This window comes from Galleria mellonella, unplaced genomic scaffold (genome assembly GCF_026898425.1).
Source record: "Galleria mellonella isolate WM207_F2 unplaced genomic scaffold, CSIRO_AGI_GalMel_v1 utg213, whole genome shotgun sequence".
Taxonomy (NCBI): domain Eukaryota; kingdom Metazoa; phylum Arthropoda; class Insecta; order Lepidoptera; family Pyralidae; genus Galleria; species Galleria mellonella.
This window is the reverse complement of record NW_026442039.1, coordinates 8,134,173-8,154,273: the sequence shown is the minus strand read 5'-3', so window position 1 is coordinate 8,154,273 and position 20,101 is coordinate 8,134,173. Positions and strand designations below refer to the sequence as shown.

Sequence of the window (20,101 nt, the reverse complement as noted above, 5' to 3'; positions counted from 1 at the left end):
CCGCATAATAATCTGCTCTCGTTTATTTAATATGTAAGTTTATTGTGGAAACTTCACTGGTATATGTTATTGCTGTATTTATTATATTTTTTGTTTGTGTTGCGTTGGTTCGGTCGTTTGGAGAGGATGGATGAAAGAAGAATTACGAAAGAAATTTATCGAGCAAGAATGAATGAATATGTCGGTAGGGGCCGCCCTAGACGGATGTATGTCGACCAAATAGGCGACGTGCTGAAGAAGGGCCGAATTAAAAGTACCCGTAACCGGCGAGCGTGTATGAAAAGATTGATGAATGTTGAAGAAGCGAAACAGGTTTGTTTGAATCGAAGCATTTGGCGTTCCATTGTTTCTGCCTACCGTAATGGGAGACAGGCGTGACCAATATATATGTATGTGTTTTGATAATTGTATGTTTCCCTTATAAAGCAAAAAATGGAAACTACGGGAATGACGGTAGGAACGATTGTTTTATTGATTTTGTTTTTTTTTTTTTCGTTATTTTTAAGTTGAGTCCTGACATCATACAAATTGCTTCGAGGAGATTTAACTAGTTGATCCCAATACCAACAATATAACATGCCAAAGGGACCAACATAATTGTACTGCCTTACATATGTATAAACCTGAGAGTTAGAAGGTCGATTGCATTGTGATGGTGATTCATAGAGCAGTCAGACACATTGGTAGTATGGCACCAATTTGTCTTTTTGAAGAGAATATAAAACTATTTGAATAGAGTTGTTAACAAGCTATTTAAAATCGTCACTTTTTATAATTCTACCGCTGTAGGTATGTCTTCGGTATGTTGTTATTTGCTGCGAAGAATTTATAAAAAAATTCGACACTTTTCTAACTAATTCATGTACGAAATAATTAAATTGTATTTGTATGAATTGGTAGTTGTTTTTAAACCAACTTCAGAAAGAAGGTGATTCTAAATTCACTAGTCATATCTAAACCGATTTGGAAAATTATTTTTTTTTCAGTTGAAAAGACATACTTACATGACATAGTTTGGTCCCATAGAAATTTTATTAAAATCGAATTCAGTATTTTAATTTTTAGCTCAAAATAACTGGTTTGTCACAATTGAAGTTGGTTCTTTTTGTGATATTACAATCTTTAACTATTGATATATCTATTGAATTAAGTAAGATTTCTTGGGAAATAAAAAAATATGTAATTTGGATATTACAACACCGGTTGAATCAAATAGTATGAAAATCAATAGATAATTGTTATAAAAATGACTTATTATTAAATAAAAACAAAATAATTCAATCAAAAGAGTTAGTTATGGTCGTAGTTAGTAGAAGGGCAATTAGCAAATGACTATACTACTGCTAGGTTAGTCCTTCCGGTTCGTAATGGTAGGCCGTATAGTTACACGTTAATTAGGTTTTTATTCAATGGATGATATGCTATTCAGTATAGCATCGCCGTCTGCGCTATCGGTATACGTTGGCATTACTGCACCGCATTGGCATTTATATCCCAATGAGGAATGAAAGATGAGGATGAAGTCAGGTCATTTGGCCTGCATCGTTTGGATCTGCACCGAAATCACTAGGAATTTATTACGGTGGTATCCAGGGTGGACCGCGCAGAGGCTGGCCTGATGATAGAGTATATTGTCAGCAGGCAAACTATAATTAAGTTTTTTTTAATGGTTGAAAATGGAATGGTAACCACGTCTGCGCTATCGGTATATCAGTGATAGATGGCGGGCCATCAGTGATAGATGATAGGTGAGGATGAAGCCAGGTCAATTGATCCATCGTGATGAATTTATGGTAAATTTACCACGATGGTTTTCAGGGGGAACCGCGTAGAGGTTGACCTGACAGTACCCTGTTGTTGTGTATTACTAACAAAGGGGCTGTTAGAGAACCCATTACTAACAATCCCTCCCCCCCCCCGTATAATGAGGTTTAGGCAGGTAAAGATCCACCCGACCGAGTAGGTTTGTACTTACCCGTCGATCAGTCGTGTTCGTGGCTACAGCACAGCTTCATTAGTCTTATCGTCGATTGTGATCTGCAAGCGAGCCATCACCGTCGCGTCGCTTCTCCGCGAGCAGTCGAGCGGAGTAGGGCTGACTGCGGCCGCGTCACAGCTCGCGCCGGGCGGCGGACGAACAACGATCCTTATCGCCACTCACTCGCCTCGAGCACGACGCCCGGCGCCCGGGGTCCGGGACCCGGGGCTCGGTGACCATTAATCTAACCGAGGCCTGTGCCGTACCGAATGATGAATAGATCGTGCCGAACACGTCACGTTCTCCAATTGTTATCGGAGCGAACTCGTCGTTATAAATCGTAGGAGCCGCCCCGCGTCACACTCGTCATAATTGGAGCGTGACCTCGCTAATCTGTTCCCGCTAGAATTAACAGTACTCTATTAACTTGTAGTGTTCACAGATGTACATACCTAACCGGGATATGTGTGCACGCAGGTCTGGAGGCGCAGGTGCAGGACACGTCCAAGGACCTATATTGGTTTTGAGGAGAGCGCGACGCTGGCGGCCGCGCGTGCTCGCGCGTGCTGACCGCGGCTGCGTGCTCCTACCGATACCATACTACTTAGGTAAACGACGGCTGTAAAGAAAGACATTGTATAGTTGTAGTCCTCGTAGCAATCTAGCGACCTACTTACATATAGAGACATATAGTTTGTATAGAATCTGTGCAAGGCCACGCCTCGCGGGCCAGTGTCCCGGGAGCCGGTCCCGGGGACCGGCTGCGACCTCGGTGCCCGGTACGGGATTCAATCTCATGTTAAGAGTATTATTAAAATTTGAGTTACGATAGAGTTTTGTTTGGAGCGATGTGTCCACCCGGGACGGCGCGGCGGTCCCGGCGCGGCGTGTCTGCTCCACGTAGCGTAGGCGACCGATAGCTGTTGTGTATATACGAATTAAGTTCAGTTATAGGTAATATTTATCTAAATGGTGTATAGTGACATGTATTCACGTAGGTGCTTTGCGCTAAAAAAAAGTTTAAAAAGTAACAAACACAAATAATTGAACAATTGTTGTACATTTCTGTATATGTAGATATTACAACATTAAGTACCAGTGATTGTTCACATGAAATATGTATATGGAAGCTGTACATAATGTCATACTCCGCGAGCTCAGCAATAGGTACTAGCGGAGTGCACAGTTTACGGTCGACTACCGATTATGTCCGTATAGTTCTACGATATAGTTCTATCACACTACAAGCATTAGAACGAAACGGACTTGTTGTCCGTTCAGCTCTAGATACTATTTGCAGTATGATTTTAACAGAAATAAACGATTAAAAAGTTTATTTTTGTGTGTTTTGTTCTATTTTACATTTATAAAAATAAATTTAGTTCTAGATTTTAATAAAATTATATCGTCAATAAAGTTAAAATGCAAAACAGACAAAAGTATGTATAACATATGTATATATACATGTATATCCATCACGCTTGTCTCTTATTGGGATAGGCAGAAACAATATTAATTTTTTTCAGTTCTCCAAATTTCCAGACCAACGCAACGTTCTCTTTTCAATTTTAATTACTACATAGTCTTTTAGTCCACACTTCTCTCTAATCGTACGATGACTCATTCTCTTTTAATGCAATATAAATTTGCGATTCCAACTGCTTTGGCATCTGCCATACTCCTACTCTTCAAACTGAAACAGTCATGTAAACACAACTGCATTGCGACAAAAACACGAGTGAGATAGTGGTGTGGATGCAGACAACTTGTGTACAGTCTCCCGCTGGTTCCTGGCCAACTGTACGTTATAGTACTGAGCATGTTCACCTTAATCTTCAGTCAAATAACCTATTATCATTATTGCTACTACAATGCGCAATTATAGCGCCGTCTTTATTAATACGATTTTTATAATATTTATACTTCTCATGTAAAATATCTATTTCCATTTGTCTACAATAATATTTATGGCAAACGTATTTATTTCTTCATTGAAACTATATACATGTCAATTTTTGGAACAGTTAAAAGTTTCTTACCTTGTTATAAATAAAAATAGCGGAACTAAATCGTTGAACAATCTCGGTTCAAATTAATTAATTTCCCTTCCGTTCTTTCTTAGTAATCGAATAAGCTTTTTCAGTTTTGTTCTACTAGTAGAACTAAATCGTAGAACAATACGGATATAGTGCGACGACCGACCGTTGTCATTATAAATAACATGTCCCTTGCAATGAAAATTATATGTGAGAATATAATAAATAAAGTTAAGGAATCACGATTTTTTTTTATTCATTGTACCTTTCATATCTACCTACCTACTACCTAAGACTATAAATGGGGGTGATGTAGATAGATTAGATATTTACCTGCTACCAAGTTATCTTTGATGAAAAATTAAGACTTACTGAAAACCGAGTCGCAAGTTCAATAAGTCTATCCTAGAGACTACGCCACGGCGCAAAATAATAGACAAAAATAATAAATATATTTATTTTTAATATGAAATAAAAAATCCTGTTACCATACCAACTGTGATTTGACTGCTGTTAAATGAAATGAATGTTATTATGAAATAAGCTACCTACACTAAAATGGCAAGCCTACGTAAATCCTGCAACTTCAAACATCTGTAACGGCGGATAATGTGCGTTATTACATAGGTTTTTCAAGTTTAATTAATAATAACATTTTATAAATTACAATCTGCGTTACTGTAACTATTTGTATAATTAATTTGTAATGGCGGTTAAAGTAGCCTACAAAATTATGCGCAGTGTGGTAGGTTTAAGGGGTAAGTTATGTTGTTCTAGTAGTCCTTCTAACATTATGAGTAGGTACAACAATTTAGTTATCATCTCGGGTTGTTTTTAATGGGTAAATTGTGAGCTCGCCTGTGTATAGCGACAGCGCGGGCGGGGCACCACTGAAGGATGATAGGTGCGGATGGACGCAGATCAGTTGGCCTATCGTGACGAATTCAACAATAATTAATCACGATGGTTTCCAAGGGGAACTGTGTGGAGGTCGACCTAATACGGGGTATTGCTAGCTATAGGGCAGTTAAACCCCATTACCAACAATCCCTTGCCCCCTCATCATCTCGGATCGGTAATTATGTTATTAATGGATGCTATTTTTGTGCACCCGTTTATACCAATGAAGTAATTTCCAATGAATTCACCACACTGGGTCAACTAGCCTGATGTCAGCTCTCACTGGCATTTCGCCTGCACTATTGGTTTATGCTACACTCACCGTTCATATTAAAATATCCATGGGACAGTTTTTGTAAGGTGTCGCCGCAGCGCTGCGCTGCAGCGTCGCGAGCGCCTATTGAATAAAATATTAGCAGGTGAGAACGCGACGCGGAGCCGCGTTATTTACATAGCGGCGTGCGTGCAACATTCGGCAATACATCGACGAATGATATCATGAATAACTGCTCACTTCGCCACCTGGCAGACTACTACATTTCACTACTAAGTATTGGTTGCAAAATTATGTGGCTATTTCCAGATGTAAGTTCGAATCTCAATAATATAACTAAAACTATGGAGACTTGAAATGAGGCGTCGATGTAAAATTTGTCACTAAGTAATATTTTTATAAAGTCTCCAAAATGTGAAAAGGCCGGTGAGCGGCGGATGCAGGTGCCTGCTGCTTTCGCTGGCTATGTAATGTGCCTCTCCTTTTTATTACCTACATATCTATAATATGTATCTAGTATACTTGTGTATTTTATTCAAGCTTATCTACACGTTTAAATGTGTTTGCGTAACAAAACATAATTTCTGTCCTTTGTCTCGTCTGATTATATATTATAATCCTTGCCTATACCTGGCTGTTACAGGTTTTTCATATATTGAGAGCGCAATCATCAAGGTCCGCTTGATAGAAAGCGGTTGCCACAGCCCTTGAACTCATGCCCCACGCCAGAGGCACCAATCGCGCGTAGACGACTTTAAAAATTGGGCCTTTTCAGTCGGGTCGAAATTTATCTATACGAGTAACTGAATGTGATAAAATAAACTGATACAGCTGTATAGACGAATGACAGTAAGTAAACGTTATAAATGCGGATTCTTAGAGAGATGCAATGTCGCCAGATTGGGTATATGTTTCATAATTGTGGGTAAAAATAAAGAAAAGTGAAGCCACTGTGAAGAATTTTGAGTAATGTATTTGAGTATTTTGGCATTTGATATCTAGATATATTATTGCAATATAGAAGAGTGTTTTTTTTTGTCACCCGAAGAGAGGATTAGTTAGTGAAACGCAGTGAAAACGAACAAAAGCGAATGTCTAACATAGGTAGAAGTGAAGAAAATTGCTTCAATGTCGAACAAAATATTTAAAATTTGGGGTTAAATGGAAGCTGTCATCTGGCAACGCTGTAGTGATGACTAACACGGCTGCGGGTACGTGCGACATCTCAATATTAATCGTTACAACTTACCACTAAACACATGAATGCTTTAATACTTATTTGTGCCTCATTCCGCGGACAGATAATAAAAGTTTAACGAGCTCTCGATTATTTTTGTCTAATGTTTAAATAAATGTATCTTAGTTAAAATATGACCACTATTTCATTTATTTAAACTTTATTGACCAGTAAAATGTGGTACAAAGCGCGGACTTACTGCCATAGGCATTCTCTACCATTCAGTGTTTAGAATGTACAGAGACACTCAATGTGGTGATTGTTCCAGATGTGAGTCTAGCTACACATAGCTACTAGTCAGAAATTTTAATTGTCATACAATTTTTGGTATCCACACAGTTTTGATTTTACGGCCTTTGTGATCTAGTCAGAATGCTACCATACTATACCATAGGCCACCATCTTCTCGGGTCACTGCTTAGGTCTTGGGGATTAAAAACAGATTTTGTGGTACGAAATACCTAAGTTCTTGAACTTTAGGAAGACAGGCTAAAGATTTAGTAATTGTTCAGAACACCATAGTACCTATGTATCTAAACCAAAATTGTATTGAAAAAGTCTTTTAGGAATACAGGCGCATTCCTATTACTAAATGGGTAGATAGGTACGCGTTCACCAACAATAGCTTTACATGTCACCAAGTGAATGTTTACAAGCAGAGAGAGCTCAATAAATATCACTCGAAACTATTCCAGTGTTTTATTTCTCGCCAGGAACGAGATTTAAATTAAAGACGCTGCAGACTTTTAGAATTGAATGTTTTCGAAACTAGCCGTTTGTGTGTAATTAGGAGATGTTATTTTTGGAGTAGTGGCTCGTAAAACGGCAGTTAATCAAGCTTCAGATTGGAGTGGCATCGCGGCGGCGGCGGCGGCGGCGGTGGCGGCACGGCGCCCGCGCTAAATAAACAATAGAGCACTGCGCCGACGGAAATAGCGCCATTAGCGGATCGCTGTTTGTAAACATGCGACACATCGCGCGCCCTCACCGCCGGCCGCCGGCCGCCGGCTACCGGCTCACGTCGCTCCTCCACAGTACGTACTACACCACCGCTACCATCGCTACCACCGCTCCGTCGCCGAGCGATCGCTGCGCGCGCGCAAATAACGACACCTCTTGCGATGACGCTTTTGTATCTACACATTCCTCGGGTCCACACCCGGAGCGAATTAAATAAACCGAAGTAAAAATATATTGGAAGCCATCACACCGCCGTCCGTCCGACTAATTTGTCACTCTTCTAATTTATGCTAATGGATTGTTAATGACGGCATTAATATTATAATTAGCGTCGCTTACATTTGTCACCGGTCACCGGCTACGCGAGGAGCGCGGCGCTGTCGGTGAACGGCGCGCTGTGTAATTGCATGTCTTGTTAATGAACGCTCGTCAGCAACGATCGCTGCTCGTGTAGACAGCCGTGCACGACACATGTGCCGCCGGTTAGCAAGTGGCGGCCGTTGTTATCCCGCGGGAATTGTAACTGTAATTGAGCCGTAAAGGAGCGCCGCGGCCGGTGTGCCGCGGTGGGACCTATCAGCCCTATTTTATGGCAATAGAATGGTCGTTAGTACAAGCACTCTTAGAAGGGCCCGCATTTTGTATGCACGTCGCCTGCCGCCTGTCGCCTGTCGCCGAGAGCGGGCTGCTTCTAGTGGGTATTGAGCAATCAATGAATGCTAATCAGGCAGAGGGGCTGTGAAACTCTTACGGATGGAGACATTTTCTTAAATAGGCATTAATCTCGAATTAAGATCTGCCAATTGCATTATAAAGTAGGGGGAAAGGTAGAGTTTTCACTATAACAGCCTTTAAAGATTGTTGCTCTTTACAACAGACTTCAAAAAACGAAGCTTCTCAATTTGGTTGTATTTTTTACGTTTGTTACCTCATGACTCCGTTCTCTATTTTTTTTTATCTAAAAGAGATTTTATCAAAATGGGTTGAGTACTTTACTTTTTTAACAACGATTGAATTTGGTTTTTTAGTGAAACACAATTATCATTATCGCGATCTTATTATGTAAACAGCCAGGGGTATGAATGCTAGTGCAACGTTGCATATAATAGAGTTTATGTAAGGAGAGACCAATTAATAATTCAAAATTTTATTAGGTACACCTTGTATATGACTTTTTAGTTTTAGTGGCGACAACACTGTATCTATCATGGCAACATATGCCACAGTATTTTAATGTGTCCTTCCTCCTTCTGTAACTCCTCCTCCTTGTCCTTCTCCTAATCCATGTAGTGGAAACGTAACTTTGTAATCCTGAATTCTCTGTAATAAGTAGTATTTAACAAAGAAATTGATAATATCCAATGTCTAATGTTTCGAATAATCCGAAGGAAGACATAAAAACGCCAAAAGTATAGATTCCTGCCTTTTTATTTTTTTTCTTCAGGACGATGTCTGGACGGGGCAGATGTTTAAGGAACATTGATATTAGCGTTGATACTCTGTTATGTCCATGGCACTGCTCATGTGTATAGGTGGGCTGTCAACATGTTTGCTATTCTAAATTGGATAAAAAAAATATGAGCGATCTTAATATGACCAATAACGGTCAAAACGACAATTTTGAGAAATTTAAGTCGTGTCAGCCTGTTTGTAGTTTGTTCCGGTGTCACGCATAAATTACATGCACCAAATTGGATGCGGTTTTGACAGTTGTATTAGATACCTATATTGTTGGTATAACTTAAAAATTGGGGTGTTTTATGTTATCTAAAAGTGGTCTATTACATTTTTTTTTATTTCTACAATCTACGCGTACGAAGCAGTGGGTTAAAAGCTAGTAAAAAATTATCAAGCTGTTTTTCTTATTCAGTACATATATATACTAGAGGTAAGTAATATACAACAATATCTATATATTCTAGTTACAATATCTATATACCGGGACAACAATGAAATGAAGAAGCCGCTCGAAATGAATATAGATACATATCCGACTGGTACGGGTGATATCGGAATGGGCAATGACTTTTTTCCGCTATCAATGTCCAAAAGAACTCGATATATAGATATTGAAGCGGTACCAAAATTATCCACGCCTAATATATACGTACCTACCAATATAAGATATTTAACAACGTTCTCATTAGGACTGTATTTAATGGAAGTGCGCATTCCGTGGCGAGTGGCGCGGGGTCTCGCAGGAGCAAGCAGGTGGGGTACGTGCGGTGCGACGGTGCGAGGTGGTGTCGACACGGTGCGCAGGTACGTCAGCAGCACCGCTGAGGATCTGCTCGGATGGGATTGAGACTAAGGCTGAGATAAGTAAAAGAAGCAACAAAACCAACGGGCGCGGAATGTGCGCCGCCGCCGCCGCCGCCGCGTGGGAACCGCGCCGCGCGGCTGGTTGTGGTCGCGACCCTCGTCATAAATATATTGTCCCCGCGGGACCAGCGCGGCGGATCGCGGCACCGGGAGCTGCGCGGCCGGTGCTTCGCTCGCACTGACTGTCTCCAATTCAATATAGCTGTGGGTAATCTTAAAGTTACCTATTAGAGAGCTACCTATATAGATAATTAGGTAAATGTCAGACTTTTGATAAATAATAAGTAATATTAATATTCTTGAATTTGAAATGTGAGTAAAGCCGACATATTGTTTACAGTAAGTATTTATTCTAATACAATTCTTTATTAAGTGATAATGAAATTTGAGGATAAATGCACTTCACTCAGCCCATCATGACGAATTCAACAAGAATTAACTATAATAGTTTCCACCGTGTGAAGGTCGACCCGGCTGTAAACTCGTACAATAATAACCCCTTTGAAAGTATTTTTATTTCTCGCTGACTAAAATTTATCTAGGCATGTCTATAGGCGACGGTTACCACTTTCCATCAGGTGGGCCGTCAGCTTGCATGCCCTTATTAATTTGTATATCTTTATAGATAAATCATCATCATCATATCAGCCTATAACTGTCCACTGCTGAACATAAGCCTCCCCCTTGAGAGGTTTTGCCAGCAGATGCCACGCTTGGCAGGCGGATTAACAACCGCAGTTAGGCTTTAGAGATGCTTTAAAAGCTTTGCTCTTACGACACCCATGGGAAGGAAAGGGGTGGCCTATTCTATGCCGGGACCACACGGCAAAGATAAATACTATCCAAGTATTCCTAAATCGTTGTGACGCAATAAGCGGCTGCATAGCATGTGTGAAGTGAACATGTGAGCGTCCACGAGAGGCATTACCTGCCATGTAAGCTCGTTAGTATAATTGGATGTGATTATGTACCGGGATAATGATGTGTGTGAGATACCGGAACTGCGCGGAGCTACCGCGGCATGATTTAGTATAAACCTAGTGGAGCCGCCGTGCGAGCGAGGGTGCGCTGCACACGTGGTCCGCGCCCGCGCCTGCGCCTGCGCCGGCTCATTGCCGCTAACGGTTTGTTTGGTGCTGCGAACTACCGCCGCACCGCCCACTACACACATTATGCATTTTTTGTGGCGTGTCGGCAAAAACCGCACAAATCTCTGGTTACAGTGGTGCCGCCGCTGCAGCCGCTGCCGCCGCTGTCACGTTAATTAGACGAGATGTTCGCTTAATGAGTTTTATTGAGCGGCTCCTATTAGCTGCCATCAAACACGACATCACGCTCCTTGTCTAATGATGCACCGAGGCCATTAATTCGTATAAATAGCTGTCTACCAACCCATGAACAATATTAGAAACGATTTTCTAGTCTTAATCTTGCTCTTAGCATCGACACACGACGTTGGTAACATAGAAGGACATTTTAGACATCAGTGATGATCACGCATGAGTATCATCGTGTATTTTGCTATGTCCATGTTACCTATAAACAAATAGGTGACGATTGCGTATTTCCATCAAGAACTTCCATAGGAAAAATATCCCAAAAAATAGTCTACTATTATCTATTAGTCATTTTTATCTTTATAAAATATTTTCTATTGTCACTGGCAACCCTATTTCAGACTGTAATATTCTCTCTGGTTGTTTTGTACTACAATTATTCTTTTATTTATTTAAAAGCACCTTCACAACTGCGAATGTGGTGCGTTCCTATGGATCCGGGCCATTTCGAGGTCTCGTCATCTCTCGGCTCAGGCCCCGAGTGCAGCCGCGGAAATGGGTGCATCATTAGCGGCGTGCCTGTACCCGCGGCACATGTGCTCGCCCGTTTGAACAGTCTTCCGCGACTCTGCCCCCCGCCTCCCGCCACCGCCCCGTCCCTCGGCCCTAGACAAGTCATTAGTGAATTACACTAATCAACGTTATGTAGAACTGTGCCAATCAACTGAACCGAGCCGCCAGTCAGCTCCATTGACGTGTGAAGAGGGACTAACTGATGCGTTTCGGCGTTCAGTACGATTAAATTAAATGTGCCCGCAGCTGGAAAATTTACTATCTACAGTAGTTATAGAACCTAGTCTATCTTTATAAACAGACTAGCTTTTACCCGCGACTTCGTACGCGTGTTCGGGATGTGTTCACTGACCCGGATAAAAAGTAGCCTATATCCATCTCCATCCGATATAGTATGTGTATTTCATAGCGATTGGTTAACCCTTCTTTGCATAATGGTGGAAATTTCCATCATAACATTGAATGCCCAAAAATTATATAAAAGACCAAGTTCACTTTAAGTTGATTGTGTCTAGATACCTTCTTAATGTCCATTGCAATAAACAAAACATAGTTGTCAAATTTATTTTTTTAACCATTTTTCCTTAATTTTGAACATGAATTATATCACCTAATAAAAGGAAATATAATGTAGAATATATATATAAATTTATTATATTGTTAAAAATTTGCACGCCGACATAGAGGCAGAATGTACACGGGAAATATAAACCTCTATCATCTAAAATTACCTGCATTCTAGCAAAATAAATTCATTTCATTTCATTTCATTTCACCTTGATTTATTTCCCCAATAAAAAAAAATCATGCAAAGAAGGGTTAAGCTATTAAGGTGCTGTAAGGTAATAAACAAACGAACTCACTATCACATTTATAATATTAGTAAGCATAAGTTAATAGATAGTGTAGGTACCTAAGTGAGTAAGTAAAGTAATATAGTAACCGTGCTCAGTCAAACATAAGTTTTTCAATTTTAGGTCTAAGTACCTACTTAACCAGAAGACTATAAATCCTGAATTTCACACAATAAATACTTCATCAAAGACAATGTAAACAAACTGTCTGGTCTTTATTTCCTTAAATCTAAATAATAGATAGATATTCCTTATGCATTTTGTTTGGTTACTTTTTTGTATCTACTATTTATGCCAGGTTGTCTGTAAGAGATCGCTATTAGCGATAAGGCCGCCTTTTGTATATGCACATTCTGTATAAATACTCCTTGTATTATTTGCGCCTATTGTGCGCAATAAAGAGTTTATTATTATTATTCCTTTCTCCAATATTTACAGTAGTAAACTTATTATACAAGATACAAACAATTACGAGAAATGTTCACACTGAGAGAACAATGGACGACTTATCTTTATCTTAGCTAAAAGCGATCTCTTCCAAGCAACCTTTGGATGGAGAGGAGTAGTTATAATACTATTAATTAAAATTACAAATGCTAAAGTTCACAAAATGAATGGATGTTTGTTACTCTTTCATATAAAAACTACTAAACGGATTTAAATGAAATTTGGTACCCGGATAGGTTATATCCTAACTTAGCAGATAGGGTATTTTTAGTACTTATTCAGGCGAAGCCACGGGCTACAGCTAGTGAGTATTAACTGCTTATAGTACTTAAGAGAGAAATCGTTTGGACTGCGATTCCTTGATCATTTCTAGCAAGATTTTATATCACGTAAAGGAAAAGTAGTTGTTTAGATTGTGGTGTGGTTACTTAACCACACATGAAGTTATAGCTTACGAAGTGTGGTACAGAGACGAGTCATAACTTATGCTAGATTGATATAGTTATTAGGTATTATTTTTTTACAACACAGCGGGCAAACGAGCATGCGGCTCACCTGATGGTAAGTGACTACCGCCGCCCATGATCACTCACAACACCAACAGCATTGCAGGTGTGCTGCCGGCCTTTAAAAATGAATATGCTCCTTTCTTGAAGGTTACGTTGTCGTATCGGTTCGGAAATACTGCTGCTGGAAGTTGATTCTAAAAAGTTGATTCTTGAGTTGAATAGTGGATAAATAGCTAGTAGGTAATGGTACCGTTCGACCCCGCAACTAGCGATGCCTTCTTCCTTATACCACCATCCTCCATTCCTCTCTAAGGCGTGGAGATGCAGACCGTACAGACACCTATACGAGAACGAATGAACGTGATTTTTAAAATTGTTAATTTTTATTAAAATTTGTAAATTACAAAACTCATGTAAGGGAACCAAACATACTGTGTGACAGTGACGGATGATGGACATTTAACAAATACTAAAACAGTGTACAAATGTGATAGATGCGTGCGAGTGAGATAAAAGATAGGCATAGCAATTAGGATTAAATGAGGTAACGAAATAAAAGGACTACTGTCTGTTTACCTAGGTATATATCTACACATTACGCAGGATATCTCGTACCTACCATTTCATCAAACCGAATGTGCAAGGAAAGTCGCGTGCTAGGCACAACTAGACGGTCGTTAAAAAATAAATACTTAATTAACGTGTGATATGTAACGGGTGAGCACAATGCTGTTCGCTTCCAACACCTATTAAAATACGCAGACTCGTCCCGCGGGTCGCCGTGCCGCGGCCGGGTGCAGCCGCGGTCGCAGCCGCAGCCGCGGGCGCATCTCAATGGATCGCTATCGGAACAATTGTCACCATAATGTATCTGGAAGAGGCGCGCGGCGCGCGGCGCGCGGGGCGGGGGGAGCGATCGTATCAGCCGCGATACGGTCGCCGCATCGCGGAATTAACACGTCTCGGCCGCCACCGCGCCGCCGCGCCGCCGCGCCGCCGTACACCAGCCGGAGCAAAACGAAGCGAGCTTTGTGTCGCACTATCGCACCACCATCAGCTTTGTCCTCTCTATGACTTAATTTATGTCCACATCTGGAGAACAGGCGCGGCGCACAGCGACCGCGTCTCCGCCGCGCGGCCTGTAATTGCCGATAGATAACGACGACCCGATGCCACTATATTGGCGACACGACATCGCTAATCGTAACAGGAAACAAGTATGTGTGTATATACTCGTATCTTTGACAAGTGACGGGCCGTCGCTACATGCAGCGGTTAACAAGAGCAACACGTCCATCGGATTGGCGATACATAACGTTCGCTACATAATGTACGTACTGTGAGCGTCTAGTGGCTGGATAATCTTGGAATCTTCGTTCCGTTGTGTTGAGGTGATTTTTATCACTTGCAACCATCTCTGAAGTTGTCAACTCGTTTGCCACTCCGAGTTACTATAGCACAGTGTACCTACAGTTGCATAGTACTTAGTATAAAAATAATATATTCGAGTACTTACTTAACTATGTAAAAACTCCCATTGGTTGGATTAGCCTAAAGGTTAACTATCATTTTAACCAGATTTTATCTTGTTTGTGCTGAACGCCTCAAACGCTGCAGCAACATGCATGGCACGGACCTATTTCTCAGAATTTGGCAACACACACACGTACACGAGTACCTACACACTTGCACTTGTATTTTTGTTTTTAATTATATCGTAGTACTTAGTTCTTCCATTGGTACAACTGCGCGAGTCGCACGATTCTATGACTAAATTCTTTCTCTTTCTTTTTCAATTAATTAATTCACGAATATCGAATGTCAATCACTAAAATTGATACTACTCGTAGAACAGTTTTGACATTTAAATGTGAAATACTTTTAAAATTCATTTAAAATATAATTTAGAGTGCGATTTTGTATTTATCGGTGACATGGTATTTCTCGTGTCATATAAGTTTAATAGAAAAAAGTTTCACAGGAATAACAAGGATTTTGAAAATGTTGCGAAGCTTCTTCGCCGTTTCTGCGGGAAGTAGATAGCATGTGTATACGAAGTCGGTTAATTGACTCTTACTCAAGTGTCAAGTTATTATCATCATATCGGCAGTTAACTGTCCACTGCTGAACGTAGACCTCCTCTATCAGGGAGGATAGTTGCCACGTTTGGCAAGCGGGTTGGCAACTTAGGTCTTGGTGATATTTTATGGCACTTTGTTTTTTTTATGTTTTATGGAACCAGCAAGTTAGGTTTTGGTGATATTTTATGAAGGACACTGCTACGAGTACCCATCCCTCGACCATCAGCTTCTTTTAGTCGCCTCTTACGACACTCACGGGAAAGGAAGGTTTGGCCCATTGTATGCCGAGACCGTACGGCTGTGTCAAGTGTTATTAGCTATCTATATATCTATACTGGCAGCGATGGCATTGCGTCGTATAATGCAAGCTCTCAACCACGCGCACAGTGTTGCTGGCAGCAGCTTTAGTTTGTTGGCTGCTATAGTAGGTGATAATAGTAGCTCGCTATTACAAAAGACTTTTTTTTTTATTCAACTTAGAATGGCAAACAAGCTGACGGCCCAGTGATGTAAAGTGGTAACCGTCGCCTATAGACATGAGCAGTGCCATGGACATAACAGAGTATACTGTTTTGCCCATGATACCCCCCATGCGTTGCCATTCCTGAGGACTCAGGTGTTATTCCTCTGTACCCAGTAAATTCACGCCATATCCCACCCTTCAAACCGAAACACAGCCATGCAAACACAACTGCTTCACGGTTGAAACACGAATGGGACAGAGGTACCCAAGCAATCGACTTTTGTATAAAGTCTCCCTCTGGTAAATAGGTAATCAGACATCTAAATAATCAGTGATTTTACAGGGTACAGAGGAATAACACCTGAGTCCTCAGGAATGGCAACGCATGGGGGGTAGCATGAGCGAAACGGTATACTTTATTATGTCCGTGGTACTGCTCATGTCTATACGCGACGGTTACCACTTTCCATCAGGTGGGTCGTCAGCTTGTTTGTCATTCCAAGTCGTGTAAAAATAAAATAAATAGGTTCCATCCGAATAAAAGATTTCAATAAATAACTAGATGAGTTTATATCAATTTTCTATATTTTAAATACAACATGGTGCATGAAGTGGGCTGGAATCTGAGGCCCGAGATCCAGTGGTGTAGTGCAGTGGGCGGGGCTCCGGGCGCTGCGCTGTGTGCGTTGCATCCCGCGCCGCGCTCACTGCTCTGTGCAGCCTCTCTCGCTGTGTCCCACTGTCCCACGCCCTCACACTGATCATATGCAGTCCACAGTTGACTATGCAGTGTTATAATACCATTCACATTACGCACATACTCAGTGTTGCTTTGCAGCCGCATCGACGAGCCTACCACGCCTAGACAATATGCTAAATTAGTAATACTATGAACAAAATTCCTTTCATTAATTCGAACCCAAAGAACAATTATTCCACGGAGCGAATGCTATCAGTTCGTAAATTTTCAACTACTTTTTTCAAACATCTTTATACCTGATATATCAATTTATGATTTGCAATTACATTAGAAATATTTTTATTTACACAAGAAGGCTACAAACGTCATTGAAATAAAGTTTTCAGCCATATTTATGAGTTAAAAACCCTTATAGTATTTGTAATGTGTAATGTAGAATGCAACTTAATATTTCCAATTTCGGCGTTTGGTCGTATAAAAAGGAAAACAAAATAAATAAGTATCGCAATACGTTCCACTTATTGTCGCGTGAACGTCTTCTATTTAAAAGTAAATTGACAGAACAAAATCGGAGCGGAAAATTTCGAGTGAGTCGGGAATTGTAATTTTCATGGTTAATGAAACCTTCAGGGGCTCAAGCGTGCTGCAGCATTCCACCCCGGCCCCCCGAGGGTGACATCTGTCCGACCCTCGCTGCCGCCCCTCTGCCCGCCCGCCCCCCGCGCCGCACCCGCCCCCGCCGCCACCCTCTCGTGCCCTCTCTTCATTTCGCGAATAAATTCATCACGCGGAGGCGCACCGCTCAAGTTCCCCCCACAAATACCGCTACCTATGGTTTTCTCTATTATATTATAATGTTCTTATTTATTAAGCTGTTTGTGCACGCGCCTCATTCGTACAAATATAAAGTTTAATTAAATATAAGGCAATGTGTTGTTATGTGCTTTGTACAACGCAATCAGCGCGGATAATTATATCTACAGTTTATATATACTCGTAGTTACCGAATATAGTTTAATACTAGGTTCATAGCCGCACTACACAACCATCGGCCGACGTACATCTATGTATGTACATAATAATTATTGAGTTTGATTATTGTACAGATATTCCTTAGCTTAGATTGTTCCTACTCGTAACCTACCTATAAAATATATTATGTTCGATTTAAACTAAGCTAGCAAATGTTAGATCTAAGAGCATTTCTTCGTTAGTTTTTTTTCTGAATTAGACTGAATTCTCGGACGTTCAAGTCTTACAATCATGTTCTGGAAGCAGTTATGTCCTAGTGATTGAAATAAATAAAGTGGATTTTTCAGTGAGCTTCTAATTTAAATCGACCAGGCGGAAAGTATCGACGTATCCACCCGTTGTCCGTTGCTCTGAAACAGACGAAGTAGCATGGCTCTATAATAAATCCCGCGCAATCTCTCTAAATATTCCGAATTGCTCTGACAACGTAGAGATTTAGGCAAAGCGTTTAAGAATATTTTTCTAGTGACAAAGAAAAATACACGATGATCCCACGACCCCGGATTTATTTAAGCTGCGAAGAGCCGCTTCGGTCGAGTTCACCGAGACATCTCCTCACACCTAAACACGTGCTGAAACATGTCATCGGCTGTCTTTGTCGTTCTGTCTAATTAGAACGGGACAAATGTACGAGAGTGTTAACTAATTGTCGCGTAATCCCGGCGCAGGTCGCGGCTGCACGTCGCGGCGGCTTAGCGCCGGCTCGGCCGAGGATTACTCCGCCATCTGCCGTCGTCACGAGCTTGTTTATTGATGAGCAGGATTAACACCACCAACTCTACCTTTGAACTCTTGTAAATAAACAAGCGGCCAGTATTCAATATAATATAATGCGTCGTAATTACAACCAGATCGCACTACGTACAATTGACCTGACGAGGGATAATACCGGCGAATCGATGTACGCCAACTGATAATATCAATAATATTTACATGACTCTACATAATATGAAGCGTTTTCTCTACTAAGTGTATCTAATACTAATAAATTAATACATTTAATTTTATTTATTTATTATTTTAAACAGTCTTGTCAGGATTTACAGCTTTTACCAATTCGCATGTCAAGGCCTTATACGAGTACAAATTACAGCCACATCATCATATCACCCGTTGTCTGTCCACTGTTAAACACATAGGCTTATCCCATACACTGCCATAAAGAACGGTACATACACCCATCTTAACACATACAGTCGCCTTTCATCCGTCACCTTTGCTGGCCAACACTCCGATATGTACAAGGCAGCAGGTCAGATTATGCTCTTGTATTTTTTACCCATAAGTTTAAGGTGAATTTGCGAGTCACAGGTGGTTGCCGTAAATTGCCGCCATTTCATTCATTCTGCATCGATTCGGTGCTTTACTGTTCAGTCTAATTCATCATCGCTTTGAAGGAGTGAACCGAGGTACTGAAAATCGGAGCAAACTGGTATAGTAGCACCGTCAAGCTTTATGACTGTAGAACTAGAGAGACCGCCGAAATAGCAGAACATGGTAATTAGTTTTGGTTTTGCTGATTTTCAAACAAAATCTCCCTAGTTATCCATTTCACATAATGTATATTATGTTAATTAATAAACATCAGAGATGAACTCCGTTGCGATCCTATGAAACTCTTCATCAGTACAATGGAATAAGTCTACTTGTGAATGCTTATTGAAAATATTGTTGAGGAGATGCCGTGCATCAACAATACTAGTTCCTCGTGTTTCATACTAGCACAGCGTTGTCTCAGAACATTCGTGTTCATAATATAAATTGTCACCTTTATGCTACGTTTTTGGGCAAATAATTAATAAATTATTTATATATTTACCATTACATTAAGGGTCAATTAGAGCTAAAAAATTGGTTCAGTCTACCTATTGGTTATACAGAGATCGTTATAAAGAACTTAACAAGTGTAGGCATATTTTTTTAAATAAAAGTTGTTTTTATTCGAACAGACTTCTTTACAAGTTTTTTAATTTTTTCAATTTTTCTAATTCTACTGCTGGGCTCGGAATATTGTTATCTACTAAGAAGAACACGCACAAAACGCAACATTTACTTTTTTAAAAATTTCTTATGTATTAAATAATTTTATATTTATACCACTTACAAGAAACCAGAGGGAGACTTTATACAAAAGTCGTTTGTTTGTGTTTCGGTTTGAAGGATTTTTTAATAGATGATAATGGAATGGTATCTCCGCCTGCGCTATCGGTATACACCGGCGGGGCACCAGTGAAGAACGATAAGTGAATGAAGCAGGTTAGTTAGCCCATCGTGACGAATTTAACAAGAATTGTTCACGATGGTTTCCAGGGAGAATTACGTGGAGGTCGACCTAATAGGGCATATTCCTTCCAGATAATAATATATCGCAACAATTAGGTACCTAATACGATTCGAGTGCGATATGGTCAATGATATAAAATGAAAATGCGATTATTGCACCGTAGGAAATGCAGAT

The 20,101-nt window shown here is 40.4% G+C and overlaps 1 protein-coding gene across 2 annotated transcripts in view; it reads left to right on the top strand.

The window, feature by feature from the left end:
• LOC128200609 (protein vestigial) overlaps positions 1 to 4,253 on the top strand; it is a 35,141-nt gene extending 30,888 nt beyond the window's left edge. For both annotated transcript variants that reach the window (XM_052894574.1, XM_052894575.1), the window contains one exon: positions 2,456 to 4,253. In XM_052894574.1, coding sequence (XP_052750534.1) covers positions 2,456 to 2,505 — 50 coding nt within the window. In that variant the 3' untranslated portion in view covers positions 2,506 to 4,253. The remainder of the gene's footprint in view (positions 1 to 2,455) is intronic.
• The last annotated feature ends 15,848 nt before the right edge of the window (positions 4,254 to 20,101 follow it).